At 31.5% G+C, this 21,998-nt stretch overlaps 2 protein-coding genes across 3 annotated transcripts in view; both read right to left on the bottom strand.

Moving 5' to 3' along the window:
• LOC145975959 (sex-regulated protein janus-A) overlaps positions 1 to 15,949 on the bottom strand; it is a 113,318-nt gene extending 97,369 nt beyond the window's left edge. The window contains exons 1-2 of one of the 2 annotated variants that reach the window (XM_083106723.1): positions 15,452 to 15,949; positions 15,063 to 15,233 (exon numbers count right to left, since the gene is read on the bottom strand). In XM_083106723.1, the coding sequence (XP_082962849.1) occupies positions 15,063 to 15,233; positions 15,452 to 15,488 (208 nt within the window). In that variant the 5' untranslated portion in view covers positions 15,489 to 15,949. The remainder of the gene's footprint in view (positions 1 to 15,062; positions 15,234 to 15,451) is intronic. The other variant, XM_083106726.1, reaches the window with a different exon arrangement.
• A 3,570-nt stretch (positions 15,950 to 19,519) lies between these two features.
• LOC145975738 (uncharacterized) lies at positions 19,520 to 21,998 on the bottom strand. Its single transcript, XM_083106417.1, has 7 exons — positions 21,705 to 21,998; positions 21,150 to 21,285; positions 20,959 to 21,078; positions 20,672 to 20,884; positions 20,399 to 20,570; positions 20,133 to 20,215; positions 19,520 to 19,933 (listed from the first exon to the last, which is right to left on the bottom strand). Exons 1-7 carry the CDS (start codon positions 21,717 to 21,719, stop codon positions 19,698 to 19,700), a joined length of 975 nt encoding a protein of 324 aa, XP_082962543.1. The 5' UTR covers positions 21,720 to 21,998; the 3' UTR covers positions 19,520 to 19,697.

Below are 21,998 nucleotides of genomic sequence, written 5' to 3'. Positions count from 1 at the left end.
TTACACCAATCGATTCCTCTCATTATTTTGTACATAAAAGAATTAAGGTAAGATAATCGAAAAATGAATATCTTACTAGATATTTTATGGTTTATGTAAAATTAAGAAATGATTTCAAGCCTCATAACTCGGAAAGTACTTAATGAAAACTAACTTAATTATAATGTTTTGGAAAGCTCTCGATATAAGCTACAAGAATATGTAATGAGAAAATGTAGGTTCCATTTAAGAAATTGAAGGTGACCTTCACGTGACCTTCAAATGACTCTTCAAGGTCAAACCAATAGTGCCATCTTATGGCCCCCAAAGAAACAAACAACTTTTGTGGGAAAATTTTTTCTCTGTCATGCTTTGCCAACGAGATAATTGGGATTATAGATTAAAATGACTCACCGTGTATACAGGGTGACCCATTTTAACTTAGGCAGCCAAATAACTCGAAAAATAAGCAAGATAGAGAAAAATGTTTTAGACAAAAGTTGTATGGTTTCGAGGGGGCCATAAGATGGTATCATTGGTTTGACCTTGAAGAGTCATTTGAAGGTCACGTGAAGGTCACTTCAATTTTTTTAAATGGAATACCCTATATATTTTTGTACATTCTTGTAGCTTATGTCGAGAGCTTTCCAAAACACTATAATTAAGTACCTTTCCGTTAAGTACTTTTTGAGTTATGATGCTTGAAATAATTTCTTAATTTTACATAAACCGTAAAATATCTTGTAAAATATTCATTTTTCGATTATCTTACCTTAATACTTTTATGTACAAAATAATGAGAGGAATCAATTGGTGTAAAGAAAACACATAGTTGTTTTTAAGAAAAAATATGGAATTGTTAATTGCAAATTACATATTTTTTCTTCGAAACAACTATGTGTTTTCTTTACACCAATTGATTCCTCTCATTATTTTGTACATAAAACTATTAAGGTAAGGTAATCGAAAAATGAATATTTTACAAAATATTTTACGGTTTATGTAAAATTAAGAAATTATTTCAAGCCTCATAACTCAAAAAGTACTTAACGAAAATGTACTTAATTATAGTGTTTTGGAAAGCTCTCGAGATGAGCTACAAGAATATACAAAAATATATAGGATGTTCCATTTAAAAAAATTGAAGTGACCTTCACGTGACCTTCAAATGACTCTTCAAGGTCAAACCAATGATACCATCTTATGGCCCCCTCGAAACCATACAACTTTTGTCTAAAACATTTTTCTCTATCTTGCTTATTTTTCGAGTTATTTGGCTGCCTAAGTTAAAATGGGTCACCCTGTATACAGGGTATCCCATTTAAGTTGATAATGCGAAATATTTCAAAAACGAAGCGTTGAAGAAAGAAATGTTTTAAACAAAAGTTAATTGACTTTAAGGGGGCCATAAGATGGTGTCATTGGTTTGACCTTAAAAAGTCGTTTGAAGGTCACGTGAAGGTCACCTTCAATTTTTTAAATAGAACTCCCTATTTTTTATTACTTATTCTTGTAGCTTATCTCGAGAGCTTTCCAAAACACTATAATAAAGTATTTCTTCATTGAGTACTTTTCGAGTTATGAGGCTTGAAATAATTTCTTAATTTTACATAAACCATATAATATCTAGTAAAATATTCATTTTTCGATTATCTTACCTTAATACTTTTATGTACAAAATAATGAGAGGAATCAATTGGTGCAAAGAAAATACATAGTTATTTAAAAAAAAAAATAATTGCAAATTACATATTTTTTCTTCGAATTGACCTTCACGTGACCTTCAAGTAACTATTCAAGGTCAAATTAATGACACCATCTTATGGCCCCCTTAAAATCAATTAACTTTTGTTTAAAACATTTCTTTCTTCAACGCTTCGTTTTTGAGATATTTCGCATTATCAACTTAAATGGGACACCCTGTATACACTCAGTTCCAAAAAAAACCGGTACACTTGAAATTTGGAAAAAATCACCAAATTTCAAATGACGATAACTTTGTAAATAATAAAGATAGAAAGGTCTATAAAAAATGAAAATAAAGCTTGAAATCTCTACTTTAAAACTAGGTTCTCCGAAATGTTGCGAGATAACATTTTTAAAAATGACGGATGACGAAACATGCAAAATTGAAAAATAATTGTTTGAGTTTGCCATGACACGTGGTGAGAATCAAATGTCGCAGTTCAATGGGGTCAAAAGCATATGATAGTACAGAGATTCCTCTTTAAAATGCTTTTTTGTTCATCTCAATACAATGATTTTTCACCGAGTTATACGCATTTGAAGAAAAAAGCGGCTTTTTACTCCATCGCATGAATGAGGTAATACGCGCACGAGGAGGTCATACCCACTATTAACACACACACACACACACACACACCACAAGGAGGGTTTGGAGTCTTAAAATACTGTGGAGTTGACGAACTACGGGGTCCTTATCCTTGTGGTATACAAACACACACACATACACACACACCACAAGGAGGGTTTGGAGTCTTAAAATACTGTGGAGTTGACGAACCACAAGGTTCTTATTCTTCCAATTCAGCGTTATTAAAAATTCAAAATTGAATGTTTCAGCATCTAATACAGCTAGCAAGATTTTTAAAAAAGCATTTTAAAGGTCCGGATCTACTTTTTGAAATTTTATATCGCAACTGTGTGCGACAATTTTTTAAAAACGACGGATGACAAAACGAGATCATGCAAAATTGAAAAATAATTGTTTGTGTTTGCCATGACACATGGCGAGAATCAAATGTCGCAGGTCAATGGGGTCAAAAGCATATGATAGTACAGAGATTTCTCTTTAAAATGCTTTTTTGTTCATCTCGATACGATGATTTTTCGCCGAGTTATACGCATTTGGAGTAAAAAGCCGCTTTTTTCTTCAAATGCGTATAACTCGGTGAAAAATCATTGTATTGAGATGAACAAAAAAGCATTTTAAAGAGGAATCTCTGTACTATCATATGCTTTTGACCCCATTGACCTGCGACATTTGATTCTCACCACGTGTCATGGCAAACTCAAACAATTATTTTTCAATTTTGCATGTTTCGTCATCCGTCATTTTTAAAAATGTTATCTCGCAACATTTCAAAGAACCTAGTTTTAAAGTAGAGATTTTAAGCTTTATTTTCATTTTTTATAGACTTTTCTATCTTTATTATTTACAAAGTTATCATCATTTGAAATTTGGTGATTTTTTTCCAAATTTCAAGTGTACCGCTTTTTTTGGAACTGAGTGTATATATACAGGGTGAGTCAAAAGTATATGTTAAAAATTTGTGAGCGTGTTCCTGGATAAAAAAGAAGAACAAATGTTCATATGAACATATAGTCGCAAATGCTTCGTTATCGAAATAATGGACATAAAGTAGCAGTATCAAATAATGATTTATTCGAACGTTTACAATTTTGTTGTTCTTTACAAGAAATGCTCTATGTGTCCATAGATCATTTTCATTGTTAATTTTTCATCACATTTTTCACGAAGCGTCAGAAATAATCTCAATCGACATTATCCTGAGCGATGGATTGAACGTGATGGCCCAGTGTCATGGCCACCGAGATCACTGGACCTAACTCCACTAGATTTTTATCTGTGGGGTTATTTGAAAAACGTCGTTTATCAAACAGTTCATAATGTTTAAGTTAATAATGAAGATGACCTATGGACACGTGTCCATAATGCTTGCGAGATAGTCCGTCGAAATCCTGGTGTTTTCGAACAAGTGCGCCAGTCATGTAGACGTCGTGCTCAGGCATGTATTGAAAATGATAGAGGACACGTAAAGCATCTCTTGTAAAGAACAACAAAACTGTAAACGATCAAATAAATCATTATTTGATACTGCTAATTTATGTCCACTATTTCGATAACAAAGCATTTGCGACCATATGTTCATATGAACATTTGTTCTTCTTTTTCCAGAAACACGCTTACAAATTTTTAACACATACTTTTGATTCAGCCTGTATATATAGCATACATGTATTTAAAAATTTGCAAAATAAATTTATTTGAATATAGTATAGTACAAAATAGTTCACATTTTCATATTCAAATATTAAAATTTAATATTACAATAAGAGATCAGAAATATTAAGAAAGAATTGTAATAAGAAAAAGTATTTTAATTTAATTCTTAATAAACATCAAATGTTTTAGCAATTAAATAAATAGTTTTGAGAATTTAAATAAAACTCTTAAGTTTCTCTTAAATATAAGTAACTCTTATATTTAAATAAAATTTGTATTAAATAAAATTAACTATAGTAATCAAAATAGTATTAACAAAATGCACGTATTATTTGATAGATTAATCGTCAATTAAGTTAATTGATTAAGATTTTCATTTCTCTTAATATTTTCATTTAATAATATATTCAATTAGTTTGGGATAGTTATTAACTAATTAAATTTAATTTAAACATAATTGAAAATCAAGATTTTGATTTATACATACACATCTATAATTAATATGAAAATTATAGAAAAAATATATACATAATTTCTTATAAATTTTATGTAAATTTTAAATATACCAATTTTATCATTAAATATACCAATTTTATCATTAATCCATTCAGTGATGATGGAACATTTCCCCTAATTATATTTTTTTATTTCAAGAAAAAAATTGTATTGATTACTGTTCACAATCTTATGAAAAATAAGAAATTATTGTAATAAAAATCCATCACAATAATAAAATTTTCAAAATAAGATGATAATCATATATAAAAATATTATTACTGTGTATTATGTTTTCATTTACAATAAAAATATATCAACCCACACAGCACATGATATCATTCGAATATTCTATACTCATACTGTAAATATACGTTACAGATGTAATATACTGAGAATATTCCCATAATATCTCTTGTTGTATATTATTTTTCATATATTCTCAGAATATAATTTGAATATCTCGTATTAGTATATTCTTTCTCGTATATTTTCAGGATACTCTATAATATTGCATGTGTTTCTTCATTTTGTCGCTACGCGCGCCACCAAACTCGTACTTAATTTTTGGTGAAATGGACATAAAGGACTGGTACTAACATGATGAATTCCAAAGTTTCTTCTTTTTTTTTAGTCAGTTTAATTTATAATAAACTGACTTAATTTAAAATTTTTCATTTGTTTAGTAGTTTAGTTGTTTTGGATTCCTTGTTGAGATTCAGAATATTAAACAGATTATTTGAAATTAAAATGAGAAATAGTGTGTGTGCGTTTACTGCATTTATTAAAAGTATTTCTATTACATATATGAATGTACTATATGATATACTATACGAATATATATACATATAATACATACAAGAAGTATACCGTTAACATTGTATAGATATCTTTAGTATATACTACAAGATATTCTCAGTATTTGCTATTAACCAAAATAGGCGGACATTAGAGCATTCTTAGTATATACTTAGTATATCATAGTATGTATCTCGAATGTTCTGAGAATATATGCATTGTACTTTTGCGATATTCTTCGAACATTCTCAGTATCCACATGTGCTGTTAGGGAAAATGCAAATTATATCTTCAAATCTGTAAATAATAAATTTATAAATATTAATGCTATATTGCTCATTATATAACATTAATCTATATATATATATATATATATATATATATATATATATACCCAGCAAACACAGAATATTGCAGCAACATTGCTGCAATATTGTAATATTGCCGCAACATTGCTGCAATGTTGTAATATTGCCGCAATATTGCTGCAATATTCTGTGTTTGCTGGGATATATATATATATATATAAATATATATATACCCAGCAAACACTAAGTAACAGTTATATAACTGTTAGTTATAATTTCCTACTCAACAATATAACTGTTACATGTTATATAACTGTTATGTGTTAGATAACAATTATATTGTTGAGTAGGAAATTATAACTAACAATTATACAGGGTGATCCAGAACAAACGTTTGTCTTTAAAAAAATAAATTGTCGAGTCTATTCTAAGACGATTTTCCCTTTACCAAAATTGTTTACGAGGCTTAGTTTTTAAATTATTAAATAAAATAGTTTGCGAATTACGGAACGAGTACAAGAGGTAGACAGGGACGGCGCAACTCACCGTCCGATACAGGCGATCATGTGGGGCGCTCGACGCGATCAGCTGATTGCTGCACACGATGAGTGTAACAATCAGTGTGTGTGTGTGTGTGTGTGTGTGTGTGTGTGTGTGTGTGTGTGTGTGTGTGTGTGTGTGTGTGTGTGTGTGTGTGTGTGTGTGTGTGTGTGGTGTATTTATGCACGCGTATCCACACATGCACCGTACTCTCTCTCTTTCTCTCTCTCTCTCTCTCTCCCTCTTTCTCTCTCACTCACTCACTCACTCACTTATTCTTACCTTAATAATGAGATTCTTCATACTGCTGATAAATAGCAGTGCCCAGTGTGTTGCACGATAATAATCGTCGTCGACGAGACGTCGTTTCTTCAACACGCAGTCTGACACATCGTCAAATAAGCGAAGTTTTTTCTTTCATCACTTTCGACACTTACAAATTTACTCGCGCACTTAATCACTCACGATTGATAAAAGGAGGAATTTACCAACGGTTACGGTACGAATTTAATAAACGGTTAACGCATTTAATTATTAATTACACACTCGATTAAAGAAACGCGTTAACAGAATGCGATACTCGATGCAAAGCGCGCGACGCGACGACCGACGACAAGCAGGTCAGGTTAGTACTAGCGCGTAATGCTACACGTTTATGTTTGGCAGCGCTAGAGGCGCTAGTACTAATCTGACCTGCTTGTTGTCGGTCGTCGCGTCGCGCGCTTTGCATCGAGTATCGCGTTCTGTTAACGCGTTTCTTTAATCGAGTGTGTAATTAATAATTAAATGCGTTAACCGTTTATTAAATTCGTACCGTAACCGTTGGTAAATTCCTCCTTTTATCAATCGTGAGTGATTAAGTGCGCGAGTAAATTTGTAAGTGTCGAAAGTGATGAAAGAAAAAACTTCGCTTATTTGACGATGTGTCAGACTGCGTGTTGAAGAAACGACGTCTCGTCGACGACGATTATTATCGTGCAACACACTGGGCACTGCTATTTATCAGCAGTATGAAGAATCTCATTATTAAGGTAAGAATAAGTGAGTGAGTGAGTGAGTGAGAGAGAAAGAGGGAGAGAGAGAAAGAGAGAGAGAAAGAGAGAGAGTACGGTGCATGTGTGGATACGCGTGCATAAATACACCATACACACACACACACACACACACTGATTGTTACACTCATCGTGTGCAGCAAATCAGCTGATCGCGTCGAGCGCCCCACATGATCGCCTGTATCGGACGGTGAGTTGCGCCGTCCCTGTCTACTTCTTGTACTCGTTCCGTAATTCGCAAACTATTTTATTTAATAATTTAAAAACTAAGCCTCGTAGACAATTTTGGTAAAGGGAAAATCGTCTTAGAATAGACTCGACAATTTATTTTTTTAAAGACAAACGTTTGTTCTGGATCACCCTGTATAACTGTTACTTGGTGTTTGCTGGGTATATATGTATGATCAGATCAAATTTCACCTATTTAAAATTAATTGTATCAGGAAGTAGTGACATAGATAATCTTGACCATTATCGAGTTAAATGTCGTGTCATTATGATGCAGAAAATTGATGATCATCTCAAATTTACAAGATTGTTTTTTCAGATAAGGCCACATTTATGTTAGATAACAGTGAACAGGCGTAACTGTACCCATACAACACATGATATCATTCGAATATTCTACACTTATACTGTGGAACATACGTTACAGATGTAACATACTCAGAGAACATTTCCATAACATCTCTTGTTGTATATTATTTCCCATATATTCTCAAAATATACTTTAAATATTTCTTATTAGTATATTATTTCTCGTATATTTTCAGGATACTCTATAATATTGCATGTGTTTCTTCTTTTTGTCGCTATGCGCGCTACCAAACTCGTACTCAATTTTTCATGAAATGGACATAAAGGACTGGTACTAAAACATAAGTTCCAAAGTTTCTTCTTTTATTCTTTTTAGTCAGTTTAATTTATAATAAACTGACTTAATTTAAAGTAATTTGTCTAATAATCTGGATTCCTTGTTGGAATTCAGAATATTAAACAGATTATTTGAAATTAAAATGAGAAGTAATCCATTTACTGCATTTATTAAGGTATTTCCTATTACCGAGTGTACTTACATAATTGTACATAGATTTTCGAGATCAATATTTCAATAAGAATCATTTAATAAACACTAATAGGTGTTTTTCAAACGTTTTATATTCATCTATTAGAAATAACATTTTTGTCTGAAGTTTTGTTTATAAAGTAAATAATTTCACATTTTTATTTATTTTTTACATCACGAAGAATCTATTTTTTATTCTACATATAGTCCAACTGTCTTCTATATTCATATATAATTTATTAATGTAAAAATATGCTTAAAATATTCTAAAAATATACTCATAATATACCAAGAAATATTCTGAGTATATACTGAGTAGGTTTCTAAGGCAAACATAGGAACATCCTCCGTACATTCTCAAAATAACATAGTATGTATATCGAATATTAGTGGGATATACACAATCTACGTTTGCGATATACTGAGTACATACTCAGGATCTATCTGTGCTGTATGGGTAAATATTAGAAAATTTGTAATCCGTTGGATAAGAGAATTTAAAGCCTAATATTCACAGAAACTTAATAGTTAGTTGTGAAAGATACATAATAATCATGTTTTATTGCTAAAACTTTAGCTGAAAAGTATGAAACTATGCTCCAAGGCAATATTGGCAATTATCCTGGATTAACATTTTCGATTAACATTTGCAGTTTGGTTCCAGGATGCGGTAATTATTTAGCTTAGGGGAGCCATCTCGGATAACCTTGACCTTGACATATGTTGTCAAGGTCACTGAGTAACATTCAAAAGGTTTTAGCCGGCGCTCGTTGTTTATTTAAAAGTTATTAACAAAAGAATTTCACAATTTTAATGCTTTTTATCTTCGAAAATATTGATTTGAGAAAAAAAATTTTAAGCAAAAAATAAAGCCGCTGAAAAACTCTACAAAAAAGGTTATATGCATTTTTTCTATAAACCTACTATTTTAGCTGTTATATAAAAAAATAATAATTTTAAATACATTTAATACAATTTAAATTTATATAGAATTTAATACAATTTAATACAATTAAAAATTATCATAAATGTATGTGTACACACATACATACACACACACACACGCGCGCGGGGGGTGCAAGAGGGGCCTTCGGCCCCCCTCCCGCAACCACCCCGGTAGGCAAGGTGGACCTCGCTTAACTTACAGCATATATCCATTGAGTGCATCCAGAAGCACAACTGCTCACTGAGCGGCTAAGTAGCAATCGAATGTGATTGGTTTCTATCTTTGAATTCACCAATCACATTCGAGTGCTACTTAGCCGCTCAGTGAGCGGTTGTGCTTCTGGATGCACCCATTGTGATTCAACTCTTCGCAATGCGTCCCCTACCGGGGGGGTGGTTGCGGGAGGGGGGCCGAAGGCCCCCCCTTGCACCCCCCCCCGCGCGCGCGCGTGTGTGTGTGTGTGTGTGTGTGTACACATACATTGTGATATTTTTTAATTGTATTAAATGTATTTAAAATAAAGATTAATAATTTTAGGAAGTAGCATAAATGCCCAGTAAGCAAAATGTTAACAAATTGCGTGCAAATTGGCAGCAAACCCAGTAAGCAAAATGTTAACAAATTGCGTGCAAATTGGCAGCAAATTTAATCAAAATTCCACACCAAATCCATAGCCATCTGTGTCCGCATTAAGCTCGTGTTTTGCTAGCAAACCTTGCTGACATAACCTGACAGCAAATTGGTGACAAAACCCGAGCATAGCTTGCTGACATGTTGACGTCAAATTGTCGGCAAAAACCGAGCAAGATCTGCGCGCGCGCAATCTGACAGCATATTGACGGTAGAAACCGAGCATGATCTGCTTTTGACCAAAGTGCAATAAAATTTAATATTACAGAATAAGTTTTATTGGTAAATTATAATTTTCTTTTCATAAATAACTATGAAATGTAATGTTATATCGTAGTTATATCTCACGTAGCAAATTCTCTTTCAACTTAATTAAATTAATAATAAAGTAAATTGTGAAAATAATTAAATTTAATTTATAAAATTGAGACATAATTTATATGATAATTAAACTCTTGCTTTATGCTTCAAATAGGATAATTTTCCATTTATCCTGTTGATTCTAATCAGTTTAATATTCTCATATTAGGTTTGTATGCGATATCAAAAATTAAACCAATAGAAACCCACACAGAAGAAAATATCTAATGGATATCTACTGGATATCTACATATCCATTTAATGTCCATATCCACTATGGATAACCAATAGATATCTAATAGATGTCTAAAATGTTTATATCTCCTGAATAACTAATGATGATATCCATTGAATATCCATATAAAATCCCTATATCCATATCTACTGAAAATCTATCAAAGATATCCACTGGACATCCATATAAAATCCACATATCCATATCTACTGAAAATCTACCAAAGATATCCATTGAACATCCATATATTGTCCACATATCCATGTCCACTGAACATCTACCAAGGATATCCATTAGACATCCATATAATGTCTACATATCCATGTCCACTGAAAATCTATCAAGGATATCCATTGGACATCCATATAAAATCCACATATCCATATCTACTGAAAATCTACCAAAGATATCCAATGGATATTTATATACTTCCACGAGCTTCATGCCTCGCCGCTAGGTGGCGAAAAGGAAAACGCCTAACCCGAAAGTGGGATCCATCTAAGACAGTATATAAGGCCGCAGCACAGGTCCCACGAGTCACGGCTTATCGGTCAAAGAGCGCAGACTATTATAGCCGCATGTCCTCTAGCTTTTGCGAGGAGCTCCAGAGCTCCATATAATTAACCGCAGACGGTTAATTTTTTTTTAAATTCCCTATATATGGTATCTACATGTATCTATATATAATAAATATCCACTGAATATTGTATAGATATTTACAGGATATTGGTTTACATATCCTGTAGATATTTATGGAACATTGAATAAATATCTACGCAGAAATCTGATGAATATCCAGTATACATGCAATGGATATCTACAGAAATATCCACTAAATATTGTATGAATATCTAATGGATATTTATGTAGATATCCTATGGATATTTATGAGATCTCGAATGGCGGACATCTGGATATCTAAAGCACGTCTAATAAATGTTTCCTATATATTCGTGAATATCCCTAATGTCCATTGAGAATATCTAATAGATATCTAATAGATATTATTTTCTGTGTGGGAATATACTTTTGATCTTTTATTAATAGCCACTAGCAGGCTTTATATCTACTTCTAACAGAAATTTGATTGCGAGAAAGCGTGCATCGCGTAGCGGAAAGCGAAAGAACTATTGAATCAAGGCATCTAAATACTGATTATGCAGGTTCTGCTCGGTTTCTGCCACCAATCTGCCGTCAAATTATGCGCGCAGATCTTGCTCGGTTTTTGCTGCCAATTTTACGTCAAGTCATGCAGCAAGCTTTGGTTACTTTTTGCTGACAATTTGTCATCAGATTTCCTGCACAGATTTTGCTCGGGTTTTGCCGCCAACTTGACGTCAAATTTTGTGCGCGCAGATCTTGCTTGCTTTTTGCCGCCAATTTGTTGTCGGATTTTGTCAGCAAGCTTTACTCGGTTTTTGCCGCCAATCTGCCAGCTTAATCAGGTAATAACAACTCTTGCAGCAAAATTGTAGCCTTTTTGCTGACAACAATTTTTAGCAAGCACTTGGCGAAATCTGTTCGAGCAGACTTGGCTAACTGGGTGTTTATTCATTGTAATTTATAATTCATTTATATTTTCATTGATAGGATACATAGCAGCCATTATTCGAAAGAAAGCATCTAATCGGTTTTCATCATCGAATGTCTTTTTGAAAATAAATTCCACTAAATAATGATTAAAGTGATCCTCCAAGTGATAATTTAAAATAATTATTTTTTTATATAACAGCTAAAATAGTAGGTTTATGAAAAAAAAGGATATAACCTTTTTTGTAGAGTTTTTCAGCGGCTTTATTTTTTGCTTAAAATTTTTATTCTCAAATCAATATTTTCAGAGATAAAAAGCATTAAAATTGTGAAATTCTTCTGTTAATAACTTTTAAATAAACGAGCGCCGGCTAAAACCTTTTGAATGTTACTCAGGACAGTGACCTTGACAACATATGTCAAGGCCAAGGTTATCCGGGGTGGCTCCCCTAAGCTAAATAATTACCCAGGATGCTGTCTCTCTGCATTTTGTATTGGAAGTACAATATTTTTTAAATGATACTTTTCTTGAAAGATGAATTGAAAAGAGGGGTGCAATTGAATAGTTAATCTAGTTATCTGACATGAAGCAGCTAGATTTTTTCTTGGGATTATTTAAAAGATCGATTATTTACAGAATCAAATCTCAAAAAGACTGTATATTTTAAATGTGAAAGTGTATTCTTTCGGTGAGATACAACACTGAATTACCCTTTTGAAGTAGCATTAATTACTTTTAAAATTTTGACAAACTGTAATAAGTTTTTATCATCAACTAGCTCACTCTGTCAAACAAAAGGTCAATAATTTGAACATTTATTGATATAAATATATATATTCATACCCACACACACGCTCATATACATAAGATGATATCAAGTTTTCTGTAGATTCTGAATAATGCAAGAAATCAATTCTAATTCTTATTCACATGATCATAATTCTAGTTGGAAGATTGTAGGAAGCTTTTTAATTTCTCTTATTTTTAAAAATACTTTCACATGACATTTGATCTTACCATTTAAGATTTTTTGTGTTTCAAAAGAATTAGGAATAGGTATTATCCTTGATAAAAGACAGCTTTAATGATTTTTTAAAGTCTCAAATTCAACCTAACCTATCTATCTTTATCCATTCTAAAATTATTAAGATGTTTCTAAACTTATCCATTCTGCATATTATGTATAATATATATATATATATATATATATATATATATATATATATACAGGGTGTATCTGAAATGATGCACTAAACTTTAGAAGCATATTCTAGAAGTCAAAATAAGACTTTTTTTTCTTATGAACATGGGTCCGCAAATAAACCCCCCTCCGAGCTAAAATTCGAAAATGTGTGAAATTGACCAGACACCCGCAACGCAAATTTATTTATCTCTCAGGAGAGGGTGATAGGTAACGTCAAAACCAAGGTCAAATAATAATTTTTCTGAAATACAGCCAATTTTCAATTTTTTCCTCAAACTTTAGGGGCCTCTAGCTCGGAGGGGGATTCATTTGCGAACCCATGTTCATAGAAAAAAAAGTCTTATTTTGGCCTCTAGAATACGCTCCTAAAGTTTAGTGCATCATTTCAGATACACCCTGTATATATAATCTTATAATCTTTCATTGCACTAAACGATAAAAATGTAATAATTTTATCTATATTATTAAAATAATATTAACAAAATACATATTGTTTAATTAACCATCAATTAACTGAATCTTAGCTAAACCCTAACAGCACATGTAGATACTGAAAATGTTCGAAGAATATCGCAAAAGTACAATGCATATATTCTCAGAACATTCGAGATACATACTATGATATACTAAGTATATAGAATGCTCTATTGTCCGCGTATTTTGGTTAATAGCAAATACTGAGAATATTTTGTGGTATATACTAGATCCAGCTAACCATTTCTATGAATACAAATGCAGGCAACATATTCTGTTTATCAAAAGGCTGCAGATGAGAAACATACTTTGCCATTGAAGATACTGCGAACACAATTCCAGCAAATATTCATCAATATCTCTCAGACAGACTACATAACAAAGTGGCAGTGAACAGCAAGCAGATTTGTAGAAAGTGGCAGCAGATCTGTGCAGCAGATCTGTTGAAACAATCATTTTGCAACAAAAAGCACACAGACATGCCAAAAATAGTTTGAAGATTTATTTCTATAGTTGATAAATCTGCTCTCGGTTTGTTGCGTTCATCTGTTATCGCACTGTTAGTGACACATCTGTTCTGTGGTATTGCACACAATTTAACGTCAGAATACGATTTCAACTTTTGGTTGCAATTGGGGCGCACTCGAGGACACAGTAGGCCCTGGATTTGACAACTTCGTTCGGCAGAAAATTGTTTTCCGCTTGCTAGCAATCCGCAAACAAATGGTTAGCTGGGAGAGATATCTATAGAATGTTAACGGTATATCTCTTGTATGTATTATATGTATATATATATATATATATATATATATATATATACATATAATATAAATATTCATATAGTATATCATATAGTATATTCATATATGTAATAGAAATACTTTTAATAAATGCAGTAAACGCACACACACTATTTCTCATTTTAATTTCAAATAATCTGTTTAATATTCTGAATCCCAACAAGGAATTCAGAACAACTAAACTACTAAACAAATGAAAAATTTTAAATTAAGTCAGTTTATTATAAATTAAACTGACTAAAAAGAAAAAAGAAGAAACTTTGGAACTCATGTTAGTACCAGTCCTTTATGTCCATTTTATCAAAAATTAAGTACGAGTTTGGTGGCGCGCGTAGTGGCAAAATGAAGAAGCACATGCAATATTATAGAGTATTCTGAAAATATACGAGAAAGAATATACTAGTACGAGATATTCAAAGTATATTCTGAGAATATATGAAAATAATATACAACAAGAGATGTTATGGGAATATTCTCAGTATATTACATCTGTAACGTATATTTACAGTATGAGTATAGAATATTCGAATGATATCATGTGCTGTGTGGGAAATGGTTCTATTTTAGCTAAAATAATTTTCCAATAATGTTAAATTATTTTGATTATTTTGATATATTAATACAGCAAGATATATAATTGTATGTAGCAAACTTACCATGCCACTGTGCTCTTGCATATCCTCTAATAATTTGTTTACTATTTTTGTTAGTATCATCTTGCACATTGATTAAAATATATTTAAATCTTCCATGATTGTCGATATCAACATCTACCACTTTATCCAATAAATGAGACATTGTAACAAATTGTTGTATATTTATCACACCTGTAAAAAATAAATGCAATAATAAACATAAAATAGAGCTGTAGCTATAATATAACCTAACAAATGAGTTATTTATATCTAGTTATTTCTATTTATATCTATATATTCACATATCTCATATTACATTTATATTTATTACTATCAAAAAATTAATATATCTTAAATATTTCTATCTTATATTTTAATATACGATACAATATATTATTCGTCACAATTACTATTAAATCCCTTCAAAATAACGTGCCGGCTATTCATCAGCGCTCCAATATTAGGCTGAATGTTTCACGCATGTGCTATCAGGAAAGTATTTCAATCAATCGCATAAAATGAGGTCCTATATTGCCACTATTTATGCCCGTTTTTTCCAAGGTGGTTAGGTTCAATTGAGAGTTCCAGTAAACTGTGGTCAGAGAGAAGCCTGAGAGGGGCCACGCTACCGGAAATAAGTTAGCGCTGGAAGTTCATATTTTTTAATAAATGCTCAAACGATTGCTCCTTAATTGCTCCGTCCGAATCTACAATTGCTTCCCTTTTAAAATTAATAGTTTCTTTTTAATATTTATAAAAAACGTAAAATTTATCATTTTCTCTGAAAAACATATTTCAAATGGTTTTCGGCAATTTTATCCAGTATAAAACGATTGCTCCCTAATTGCTCCTTATTACTCCATCGTTAGTTTAACGATTATTGCATTATTTTATCGAAAATTAACAAATAAATCATTTCACAAATGACGACGACGGCACCTATCGGTCACTTATCGGAACTAAATGTTTTAATAGTTTTCGGCAATTATATCCAACATAAAACAATTGCTCCTTAATTGCTTTGCATTGCTCCATCGTTATAATTAATAATTATTGCATTTTTTTTATCGAAAATTAACAAATAAATCATTTCATAAATGACGATGACGACACCTATCGACTGTTTTTGGCCTAACCACACATAAAATTCCATAAGCACGTAAAACGTAAGCGTAAGAAAATCGACTAATCACGGTCGAGTATTGGCCCCTCCAAGGGATAAACATAAAACTATATTAAATACAAAATTTCAAGTAAGAAACTCTCTTTTTCTCCCCTCCTCTCTCTCCTTCCCTTTCTTTCTCTTTCTTCTTTCTCTCACCTCTTTCTTACAATATTGTTTTTCAAATTTTATAGCGTTTTCGACTTGTCAGGTTCAATCGCTCCGGGATAGTTATGGTTACATTCAATATATGGTTACATTCTTCAAAAGAATGGCTGTGATTGGTCAATAACGTCTAGTAAACTATCTTGGAGCGATTGAACCCGACAAATCGAAAACGCTATAAAATCATTATCCATACGTCGCACATGCGTAAAATAATTAAGGGCCTTCGCACAAGGTGTTCCTTAATACATTACGTTACGTTAAGTATTGATCGTAAACTTAACTCCGTACGTAAACTTAAACTTCAGTCAACGCACAGAAAAAATCGTAACGTAAAGACAGTAGAACTGATTAGAAATATCATCTTTTATATAAGAAATATTTATAAGTCCCTTGTTTTATACAAAATGTCATATACTTATCTTATATATAATGATATTTCTAATCAGTTCTACTGTTTTTACGTTACGATTTTTTCTGTGCGTTGACTGAAGTTTAAGTTTACGTACGGAGTTAAGTTTACGATCAATACTTAACGTAACGTAAGGGCCTGAGCACAAAGATGTCGTAACTGTTTCCCACAAAGTCGTATGCGTAAGTCGGAGACGTTAGTCAACGCACAAGGATTTTACGTAAACGTAGGTATCGCATAACATGCAATACAAAATACGGCCTACGTTTACGTAAAATCCTTATACGTACGTGCGTACGTCCTTGACTAACGTCTCCGACTTACGCATACAACTTTGTCGGAAACAGTTACAACATCTTTGTGCTCGAGCCCTTACGGAACACCTTGTGCGGAGGCCCTTAGGCCCAGTTCCACAACTTATTCTAACCGAAGTTTAGCTCGTTAAAGGAGGATTTACATTGCATCCAAAGCCCACTGTATCCAATCGGATGTCATACATCAGACATTGAACGTAATGTAAATCCTTCTTTAACGAGTTAGGGCCTCCGCACAAGGTGTTCCGTATCGCATTACGTTACGTTAAGTATAGAACGTAAATTTAACTCCGTACGTAAAATTAAACTTCAGTCAACGTACTCTTCAGTAAAGACATGTCTTTACGTTACGATTTCTTCTGTGCGTTGACTGAAGTTTAATTTTACGTACGGAGTTAAATTTACGATCTATACTTAACGTAACGTAATGCGATACGGAACACCTTGTGCGGAGACCCTAAAACTTCGATTAAAGTAAATTGTGGAACTAGGCCTAAGACCCAGTTCCACACAATCCAGTTAACCCGAGTTTAAGTGGCGAATGGACCAATCAGGATCCAGTTTAAGGGTGCGTTTTCACTTGACGCTGTGACGCTGGCTTTTAGCGTCATATCGCCGCAGCGTTGTAGCGTCAATGAAAACTGATTGACGCTAACGTCTGGCGTCAAAACGGAATAACCTTTCATCAAGTTGTTCTTAAAAGTAATAACGTGTCTAAGTTAACAGATCTTAATTTCATTTAAAAAATGTTATGTAATCAACGATACTACGAATGGCAAAGAGAATGCTTAAAAATAATAAATTTAAAAAGGCGAGAGAAGAATAAAAAACGTCAAATGATTTGTATAGCAGTGATTCATGAGTTGGAAAAAATGAAGAAAAGACAATATACCAAAAAACGTTATTGGGTTGCACCGTTATTTAAAAATAGAAAAATGCATGGTTTTTACCATGCAATATTTCCTAATATTATTTTGGAAGACAGCACATTTAGAAATTATTTTAGAATGACTGCTACACAGTTAGAAGAATTGCTACAAATAGTAGGACCTTCTTTGAGTAAACAGATAACTCCCTTTCGTGAGCCAATATCCGCTCCTGAACGTTTGTGTTTAACATTAAGGTATGTTGTTATTAATTATAATATTATTATATTATTACATTGAGTGCCATCGCTAATGACTGAGACAGATCTTTCTGTTGAAGCTCGACATTCAATATGTTAACAATCTGTTTATTATTACTTGCATTTTAAATATATTACATTTTACAGATATTTAGCTGCTGGTGATTCTATGAAATCAATATCATATCAATATCTAATTGGTGTAACAACAGTTTCTAACATTATTAGCGATACATGTAATGTCATTTGGAATTGTATTCACGAGGAAGTCCTTCCATCTACTTTGAGTGAAGGAGATTGGTTACGCATAGCAGATGAATTTGAGGAAAAATGGAACTTTCCTCATTGCATAGGTGCTATTGATGGAAAGCATGTAGTAATACAAGTAAAATCAGTAAAATGATTATTTCCTAAATCTCATTATTAACATTATTTTTTAATTGATAACAATTTTTGTAATACTTTTTTTCAGTGTCCTAATAACGCAGGTTCTTCATATTATAATTACAAGAATTCTCACAGCATAGTACTTCTGGCAATATGTAATGCAAATTATATGTTTACTTTTGTGGACATTGGAGCATATGGTCGACGTAGTGATGGTGGCATTTTTCGATCTTCTTTAATGGGACAAAAATTTCATAATGAGGAAATGAATTTACCAGAACCACAAGCTATATTAGCTGATGAAATACCTCTACCATTCGTAATCGTGGGTGATGAAGCTTTTCCTTTATCAGAATATTTACTTCGACCGTATCCTGGAAGAGGAGGTTTAAGTCAAGAACGAAAAATCTACAACTATCGACTGAGTAGAGCAAGAAGAATGATCGAAAGTTCTTTTGGAATTGTATGTAGCCAATGGCGGATATTAAGGCGTCCCATTGACACTACAGTTGATACATGTATGAAAATTGTTCAGGCCATTATCTGTTTACACAATTGGCTGCGAATTAAAGATATTGATCATAACGAATATATACCATCCAATCTAATTGATCAAGACAATTCATACAGTTTTATATCTGATACTTTGAGCTCAGATATAACTGATGAAGGTGCTTTGCGAAATATAACTCAATGTGGTTCTAATTTAGGTTCACGTAAAGCCATGATGATAAGAGATACATTTTGTCACTATTTTAATAGCGAAGGAGCAGTTCCCTGGCAATTCGAGCACTGTTAAAATATTAAGAATAAAGAAATAAAATAATTAATAATGTCAATAAGTATTAATTGTGTAAATAAGTATTAATTGCGTAAATAGGTATTAATATATAAATAAATATTAAGTATAAGTTAATTATATTGAATCTTTTATTTGTAATCTTTTATTTGTAACTTTTTAATAAAAAATTTTACATTATTAGGAACATTATTATAAAGAACATTATTATATTACTTTATTCAATAAAATGTAGCAAACAAAACAATAGTTGTGATAATTTAGTTTCATAATAACAGTTAGAATTTGATTTTATATACTATTTTCTTTTAGCATATCATATGACAACTGTAAGTGTCTTTGAAATGCTTCCTGTTTTTGCTCTTCGGATAAACGACGAATTCGAGACCCCAACAAATTTAAAAAAGAGTCGATGTCATCAGGCTGAGGTGGAGGCGGTAAAATAATTTCATCGTTGGAAGTATCGCACAAAGCATTAGCAATTCTCTCAATAGCACTGTTTTCTTTGAGATTATCTGTTTTTTTAGCTGTAAAGTAATAAAGATTAATAATTATATATATATATATATATATATATATATATATATATATATATGTGCGTGTGCGTATAATGTATTGTATGTGTATACAATAGATTACAATAGGTAAATCACATTTATAAATATTTTTTCCAATCTCAATCATATATAAAAGACAAATATAAATTTTCATATAAATGTTATATACCTGACCGAACATTCCTAGTTTCTTCTGATGACTGATCCGAATCATTGAACGATGCTCTTGTTCTAGGAATATTTGATGCTGTGCTAAAATGTATCAATGAATAATTAAATATGTATATAATTTATTAGGTACACATATGTAAATTTTTTAAATTTCATAATTCAAATTTAATTTGAATATTCTTTAATAATATCAAAATTAATAGAAAATTTTAAATATTTGTTTTACATATGCACTCTTTTAATAAATACGAAAGCAAAACTTACGTTTTGACCAAACAAGAGTCACGCAAAAATTCCATATTATTATAATGTTGCCACAAGCGAGTAGTATTTGGTGTTGCAGATCCACTTGCCTTTTGTTCAGATTGAATAATTTTACGATAAGTATCATGTAAAGATTTAAATTTATTTTTAGCTGTTTCTGGACTAATTACACCTAAAAAAATGTAATGACATCTTAGATATAAAATGTTAAAAAAACATTGGAAGAAATATATAAAGCTTTTTAAAAAACAAGACTCTCTTTTTTATTTTTACCATTTAATGCGTCAGAAACTTCCTGCCACAATTTATTTCTTTCTTTCGGATTTCTTTGTCTAATATCTAATTGGAAATTCCATAACGCTTCTCGTTTTTGTACTTCCAGAATCAACAGCTCTTCTTCGTCGAATGACAAACCTGTTTTGAATTTTCTTTTTGGTTCTGGAATATTGGTTGTCATTGGGAGCTTCCTTTTTAAATGTTGATTATCTGCAAAAATAAAATAAAATTATATATTTAATATTACATCTTATTTTTAAGTGATTACAATTTATATTTCTTACTTGACAAATTTTCCTTATTAGAATTATTATATAAATTTTTTTTATTGTTTTCTTTTGCCTCTATTACTACTATTTCATCATTCTCAATTAAACTTTTTCTTATTATGTTTTGTCCGTCATCTGTAACAAAGCGTCATATAGAAATAATTTGCATAATCCTCAGGCACTGTCATTATGATTGTTATATGTACCTGTCATTGGATAAAAGTATAATGTTGAATTATCAACATAATATTTAGAATATCCTTCTAAGCAAGGATGAGTATTAATATTTTCAATGGGAATGACCATTTCGCAAAGCCCACATGTTTGCACCATTTCAAATTCCTATTGAATATTAAAATATAATAGATATTATTTTATACACTTTATTATTACAAGTAAATTACAATATTACATGTTCTGATGTTAATAGTTAAAATAAGAAATTTTTGGACATAATGTTTGGAAGTAATTTATATGATTAGGTTAGGTCTTTGGAATTATAACTCAAATTAAACTATTATAAATATTGCTATTTAATATTAATGATTTACATAAAAGTTAGTAGATCAATTCATATATCAATTCATAGATCAATTAAATATTTATTTCATTAAAAATGTATTTTGAATTTTCTATTCATTTAAAAAAAAATACTTAACTGATTACGTCGTGAAATTATCATAAATATATTCATGCAAATTTATTGTTATTATTAAAATGTAATGAGTAATAAATAAATAAATAATAACAATATTACTTACGTTTTCTACAGACATTTTTGAGGCACTGCTTGACGCTTGAAGCTGAACAAATCCAGCTTTTTTCTTTTGACGCTAGCGTCCAAAAAGAGGTCACGTGATCGACTAGACGCTAGCGTCAGATAGGTAATGAAATCGCAGCCTAACGTATTAAACTCGGATTAACTCGGGTTGTGGAACTGGACCCAAGGCCCAGTTCCACAATTTACTTTAACCGAAGTTTAACTCGTTAAAGAAGGATTTACATTACGTAAATCCTTCTTTAACGATGTACGACATCCGATGTATGACATCCGA

The sequence above is a fragment of the Camponotus vicinus genome, unplaced genomic scaffold, assembly GCF_025532165.1.
Source record: "Camponotus vicinus isolate PSW18456_S1 unplaced genomic scaffold, iyCamVici1.0 SCAF_1, whole genome shotgun sequence".
NCBI lineage: Eukaryota > Metazoa > Arthropoda > Insecta > Hymenoptera > Formicidae > Camponotus > Camponotus vicinus.
The sequence above is the reverse complement of the archived record's forward strand: the minus strand, read 5'-3'. Positions and strand labels throughout refer to the sequence as shown.